Here is a 7092-nt window from a genome sequence, read left to right as displayed (position 1 = left end):
CTCACAGTAGGAAGACCAGCCTGCAGGGGATTCTTTGCAGAAGTGTGGTGTTGGTTTGGAATTTCTTGGGTTGATAAAGGATGACGTCAGCAACTTGTGTTCAGCAATTTTCACTGACTTTCCAAGTTGTTGTCCCAACTGGATGGAGTTCATTTAAAAGTTCCCACTTGGGAACTAATTTGAAATATTCCAACCCCACATGAACAGTCCAGCAAGTTTATTCAAAGCCATCTATGCAAAGACCCCGGACAGTTGAGATGATTCCTTAATGTTGGCTCTGACATCATCCTTATCCGCTGGTATTAATGACTCAATCACCCATCACCAACATTAAGGAATAATTTTCTTCACCATCACTTGCATGAACATTAAAAAACAAAATAGCATCCACTCCGCCTCACCCCAAGGAACCGCCCGGTTGGTTGACTGAGCGGTCACTTGCAGAGCTCTTGCAGGAATGCACAGGATTCTCTTTGCAGCTGTGGGAATGAGTTGTTTCTCCCAAAAATAAAGCAAATTGTCCGCTGATGACTCATCCAGTTGCATTATTTCACCCACCCAAACCCATCTGCTGTTAATTAGAGATATTCATTTTTATGGCCCTTCCCCCCCGACTTGGGATCCATCACAGTTATTTCTGCAGGCTCCAACAGTGTCTGTGATACAGTCAATGTGTGTGCTGGTAGAAAATACTGATAATGAAGTCAATTTCAATGTCAACACATTTCTTTGTTGGACTTGATTTTATTTTGGCCTCAAAAACCTCCCACACACACCCCAACACTGCCTTGCGCTTCTCAAGCCGTCCACTGTGCGTCGCTGTTGCCTCCCTCTCTTACCTCCATCCACGCGGCCACTTGCCAGCTGCCGCGGGGTCACGTGACACATCTGTCAGGGGACAGCATGGCGGACATGCATGTGGAGCCTCAAAACAAATCGCACCGACTGTCCAGCTAACGCGACAGAAACACGGACAGAGCGCGCAGAGGCTGGAGCCGGCGGTGGCCGAACCGACAGCAGCATGGAGGAGGACAACAAACTCCAGTTCCCGTCTCTCCCCGCGACCAAGGAGGAGCTGCTGGTGAGTGTGTGTTAGCCGACATGTCCACTGAGGCTAACCCGAGCTAACCTCCAACACTGCACCTCCTCGGTCCGGCTGAGGAAACGCACACGCCCCGGGGAGCTGTGTGTGTTGAGCTGGCCGCAGCACGTCCGTGTGGACCGGTGCAGCACGAGTGTGTTTCTCCTCGAGTCCGCACGACTCGTCTGTTCTCTGAGGAAACACTGGGTAGCTTAGCCCCCCCCCCCCCCTGACAGCACTGTTAGCCACGTATGTGCACAGAGTCGCCTGGTGTTCGCTCCCCTCGCTGCTTTTGTGGCGGTCAAATCTTCAGGCTGTGTCGCACCAACAAATAAAGTCACCGTCTTTAACGTCAGCCTCTAACCTCGCTGTGTGTGTCCCCTCTCTCAGGACTGGGCTTATCCGATGAGACGAGAGATGCAGGTATGTAAGAGCAGTGTTCGCAGCACTGTGTCGGTTAGCTTGTCTGTTGACAGTTTGGATCCCCAGGGTTCAGTCTCCTCACATGTGGAAACAGCTTCTGATCGTTGCTGGTGTCTCAGTGATCTCACTGCACTGATGGAATTCACTTATAGGCTAATGTATGGGTTATTATTTTATTGTCGACTTCAACCATAATGTCCAGCTCTCATCCATAGAACAGCTTGTCTACAAATCTGAGGACCTGATATGTACAATCATGGCTTGCATTTGAAATATTCTAATACCATTAGTCACGCCCTGATATATAGTGTATAAATGCAGTACCTGCGCTGTATGGAAGATTGTTATAAGTATTGAATGGTCTAACACTGATGGTGTAATTGGCAACACAACACACTGTCACCCCTCATAACATTTCATCCAGCTCTGGCTAATGTTTTACTACTTGGAATACTTCTTCTTCTTCTTCTTCTTCTTCTTCTTCACCACTCTTTAAACGATACTTGTGGCAGAACAGTGCAACTGCTGTTTTGGAGCAGTGAAGAAGAGCTGATTACTGGGAGAAGAATGTTGCAGTTTTATCTTCGTAAAACTTGAAATTTTAGGCGACATTGGAGGCATTTCCAAATCTTGTATCTGAACACCTATTTTGAAAAGAGTCATTTCTGTAGAAACTTTGAAACGTGTCTGGGTGTGGACAGATTCTTATATTACCTCTACAATGGACAGTGGTAAAGACTTTAGAGCCTGACTAACGTGGATGTTTGGAGGCCGATGTTAACGAGTAGCAATGCTAAAATAAACGTTATCATAATTGAACCATCATCAAAAAGAAATTTCACTGAAATTTTATATTTTACAGTTTAAGCATCTAGAAATAAAATAAAAAACAAACAAAATATCTAGAATTTGATTAATGTCAATGTAAATTTCTGCATGGTTTATTCTGTGAAATAAAACATTCAAAGTGGTGCATATTAGCAAACACAAATGTGTCTGTGTATGGCACATATTTTTATTTCCCATCTTGGGCGAGGCAACGAAGCAATATCACATTGATACAGTGCCTCTAAGTGCAGCACTTTCCCCAATGAGAAGGGGCAATTTGGGGTTCAGTATCTCGCCCAGCATGCAGACTTGGATGCTGTGCAAGCACAGCTAAGACATCAGGTTTGTGTTTGTCATTGTCTGCTCATGAAAAAAGAGTTTAAAACCACAACCTTTACATTTATCATGAAAATGTATGATATCAGCTGATCTGAAAACTTCTGTCTTCCAGCCACGTGTGTAACAAATAGATCAGCCTGGCTCGAAAAGACATCATGTCCATAGAGAGGTTTACTGTCTCCTCTTGCTTGAGACATGAGAGACATTCATGTATGTGGGGTTGAGTGATCCGTGAATGTCACTGCCTGTGTTGATAATTTGCTGCCCTGTTCTGTCTTAAATTTACAGGAGATATTACCAGGGCTGTTTTTAGGTCCCTACTCTGCTGCAATGAAAAGCAAGGTAGGTTTTCCTGGAGACAGTGACACAGAGAAACATATTCATTTTCTGCTCATATATTTTTGATCCTCGTGTTACTTATCTACTTTCTTTTTGTGCAGCTGCCAATTCTCCAGAGACAGGGCATAACACATGTTGTGTGTGTCCGCCAAGACATCGAAGCCAATTTTATCAAACCTAATTTCCCTCATACATTTAGGTGAGTACATTTTTCATGTGACTGCACATGTGTGACATGTTGAAAGTCTTTTGTTGCTAACCCATGAACGAAATGTTATCGCATCTTTGCAGATACCTTGTATTAGATATTGCTGACAATCCAGTGGAAAATATAATCCGATTTTTCCCATCGGTGAGCAAACAAAGTAGCCTCTATATTTCCTTCTTCACTTGCTGAAAGGAGGTGTCTGGCATTTTCATTTCTCTCTTTCATTTTCTTCCCCACAGACTAAGGAATTTATCGATAGCTGCTTAGCAACAGGAGGTAGGAATGCATGCAGTGTCCATTTACATACTCAGAATGTCAAGTAGAAAAAAAAAGTCTTAACCATCTCTCGTCTTTCTCTTTTAGGAAAGGTACTGGTTCATGGTAATGCAGGGATATCAAGAAGGTGACGTTTGATTTGCTTTCACAATCTCACATGATTTTATATTGTAATTTCTCAACATGCACTGTGTGTGTAGTGAAATTCCATGACATATGGCTGCTAAAGGTTTCTAACCCATCCTTGGATATTGTATTTTTAATTAACTTAAGTATATTCTCAGATTAGAGCAGTTGAGCCCAAACTATAGCTTTATACTGACTCTGTCCTTTATTCCTTGTTTTATTTAGTGCCGCCTTAGTGATTGCATACCTTATGGAAACTTTCGGGATGAAATACAGGTACGTTTGGTTGTTTTCTTCTCAGTGTTTTTCTGTTTTACATCATTTGAAAACTTGCCTACCTTTTCAATTGTCTTTTGTACCACAACAGTACATGATAAATATGCACAGTATGCCTCTCATACATCTAGAGTCTAGCTTGTGTCTTGCAATAATAGATAAAAATACATTAGACACATGTATGATAGAATGCAGGTATCAGAAGTATAAACCGCAAATACATGTTTGTTTACAGTTATAATACTCAGTGTTTCAGAGACTGGGTGTAACTTTGTCATGTTCACTTTGTAGGGATGCATTCAGCCACGTCCAGGAGAGGAGGTTCTGCATCAACCCCAATGTGGGCTTTGTGCATCAGCTACAGGTGAGGCTCGACCCCCTACACAGGTGTTGACTGCTTGTCAACACAATATACTGTCAAGAACCCTGCTTCTGTTTCTAGCAATAATGACTGCAGCAAAATGTTCTGCTTGAAGACTTTTGCATTCTATTTTACACATATGTCATAAACGTCCATATATACTGTACATCATGAAGTATGAAGACTTTTTTACATGCTTTTGTATGAAAACAGTTATAAGGGATATTCACAATATTGCAGCACCTCATTTAATAATAATAATACATTTTATTTCAAAGGCGCCTTTCTGTCACTCAAGGACACTGCACATATTTAAAAGCAAAAAAGAGAAACATTAAAAAGAAAAACATTAAAAGTATACATCATTAAAACCGGTTAAAAATCACAGTGGCATGAGGTTAGACGGAGAAGGCAATTTTAAACAGATGGGTTTTTAGTGATGACGTAAATTGTGAGAGTGAGTAAATATTGCATGTTTAAAAAGATAGAAAGTGTGTGTTTAAAACAAGGCTTGTTCAGGTCACCTGTTCCCTGTCAGTATGAATACTAATTCTGAATAATGGTCCTCCGGTGTGAGGAGTGTTTTCTTTAGCAGTCGCATGACAAGCATGTGTTTACACCAGTGAAGCCACATTGTCTATTAGTACAGAGGGTAAACATTATCATATTCTAATGAATGTGTGTGTTGTGTGTTGCTCTGTGTACTGTACTGTATTATATTATAATATAAAATATTATAGTTGATCTTATTACATCATATCATATTATATGTTATATTTGTCCTGCCACAGTTTGATGGAGTAAAATATGGGCAAGAAAATGTTTGTACCATATGAAGCTACACCATAGAAGGTTTCTAACAGTGTTTTGTGCTGTTGCTTCGTTGTAGAGCATGTGCAGAGCTCTTCCTATTACTCTCTCTGTCTCTGTCTCTCTTTCTCTTTCGCTTTGTCTTTCAAAATGTAATCATTTGGAGATACCATCGCAAATCATTTTCACAGCAAGTTTAGGGAAAATCTGTTATGTTTTTTTGTACACACACACACACACACAAACAATACACTGGCACGCAGGGTAATGTTCTGGTATCAGCCATGGGAGTCTCCAGGTTGGGCATTTAATTGGAGGCCAGTCTACCGTCAGCTTTAAAAACATGTCCTGAGAACACAGCATCCCACTACAACATGTTCTGTGCTGCTGACTGTGCTTTTCTGCAGCCAATGTTAACTCCGTACAGCTGTAACGAGTGTTTGCTTCCTAGGAGTATGAAGCGATCTACTCAGCCAAATTGACCATAAAGATGATGTCACCGATGCAGTTGGGCAGGTCCTTCTCTTTACAAGCTGGGATGCCAGGTTTGTACACAGTGCGCTCAGTCCTGCACGACTATCTGTTACTGGATTAGTAGAAGAACCTGTCGAAGCTGTGGCTGAGTGGGAATAAAACACCTTCAGGGTCCTAATGTTTCAGATCCAGAACAAGCTGGCGTTATGTTGTGATAATGTTCTGGAGGTGGGTTTCACATTTGAACAAGGCAGCTCTTAACAGTGCGGTTCATCAGCAAATGATCATCAGCTTTGTTGTGGATGATTTCCTAACTTACCCCCGCACCTTTAATATCATGAATGTTTCTATTTAGGTCGCACACATTTATATTCCAGTTGGAGCTCTCATGAATTGACTCATAATTTCCCGGATTTGTTGCATGCTAATGATTTCACCCAGCTCAGACTGAAGTATTCAGGGTTTGACACATCAATTCGATCCAGAAGGGCTTACACTTTAGTCTGACTCACCAGATGTCTGATGACTTTCTTCTACCAATTTGATTTCATAGCAACAGCATAAAGTTGAAACTAACCTACAAGTACAGAAAAGAGAAAAAGGGAAACATTTGAAAAAGAAGCACAGGTCAAAAGATATTTCCTAAACCAGATGATTCTCCAGTGCTGACACAGCGCTGTGGAGGCAGTAGGTCTGTGATTGCCAGTGATTGCAAACTTGTTGTTGAAATCAACACACTGTGTAATGACAGCGTGTTGTGCTGTAGGTTAACTTCTTTTTGTCCACATTTCTTCAACAGGAAGTCGTAAGCGCAGCCTGGAGGAAGATGAAGACTTTGGAGCAATGCAGGTCACAGCAGCACAGAACGGATGAGCTTTGCTTACATTTAGCCGTGTGGCGCAGTGCACTCTTTTTTTTTCGCATTTTTAATGGGATTAAAAATGTAAATATTTGAACTTTTTCTAAAATGAGGGCGGGAGGGGGGGACCACTCATGTCTGAGACGTGAGTGCTGATGGGGAAGGGGGAATTTGATAACGATTTTTTTTTTCTTGAACTGTATGCACTGATGGGAGATTTTTTGCAGTTTTATAGTATTTAAAGCATTTTGCATTTGCAGCGGGACAGTATTGCAATAATGCACTTTCGATACTTGAATTTGTGTAGACGACCAGAAGGGGGCAGTCGGCAAAAGGGAAAGTAGCCCGGATGTTGCCCAGTGGAGGACACGAGAAGAGGAAGAGCTAATGCCTTTATTTTGGGAGTAATAGGATTGTGGACTAATATCAGGCTTAATGTGAGATAGCAAGAATTGAAAAATAACTCACTGCTTAATAAAAAGTCTGACTGAGTTCAACTGTGTTTTTATGTTTTATCGTAATCCTCTGCTATTATTAAATATTACCTAAAGATGCATTTTATATTGTAAAGTAAGATGGTTATTCTAAATGTAATACTATTTATTATTATAACTTATTTAAGCTTTGATGGCAGAATGGGTTTAACCATGAGGCTGATGTTTGTTTCATTTTAAAACAAATTTGTAATGACA

At 41.2% G+C, this 7092-nt stretch overlaps 1 protein-coding gene across 3 annotated transcripts; it reads left to right on the top strand.

Moving 5' to 3' along the window:
* Positions 1-857: 857 nt before the first annotated feature.
* styx (serine/threonine/tyrosine interacting protein) lies at positions 858-6892 on the top strand. Of its 3 annotated transcripts, XM_020079651.2 has the most exons (12): positions 860-1081; positions 1472-1504; positions 2960-3013; positions 3112-3209; positions 3302-3362; positions 3458-3494; positions 3582-3621; positions 3846-3896; positions 4188-4260; positions 5519-5612; positions 6341-6390; positions 6708-6892. In XM_020079651.2, exons 1-12 carry the CDS (start codon positions 917-919, stop codon positions 6786-6788), a joined length of 837 nt encoding a protein of 278 aa, XP_019935210.1. In that variant the 5' UTR covers positions 860-916; the 3' UTR covers positions 6789-6892. The 3 variants fall into 3 exon arrangements, with proteins under 3 accessions (XP_019935211.1, XP_019935210.1, XP_019935212.1); XM_020079652.2 differs by lacking the exon at positions 1472-1504 and having other exon boundaries at positions 858-1081; XM_020079653.2 differs by lacking the exon at positions 6708-6892 and having other exon boundaries at positions 861-1081; positions 6341-6509.
* The last annotated feature ends 200 nt before the right edge of the window (positions 6893-7092 follow it).

The sequence above is a fragment of the Paralichthys olivaceus genome, chromosome 1 (assembly GCF_024713975.1).
Source record: "Paralichthys olivaceus isolate ysfri-2021 chromosome 1, ASM2471397v2, whole genome shotgun sequence".
In the NCBI taxonomy this organism is placed as follows: domain Eukaryota; kingdom Metazoa; phylum Chordata; class Actinopteri; order Pleuronectiformes; family Paralichthyidae; genus Paralichthys; species Paralichthys olivaceus.
This window is presented reverse-complemented; position numbering and strand designations above follow the sequence as displayed.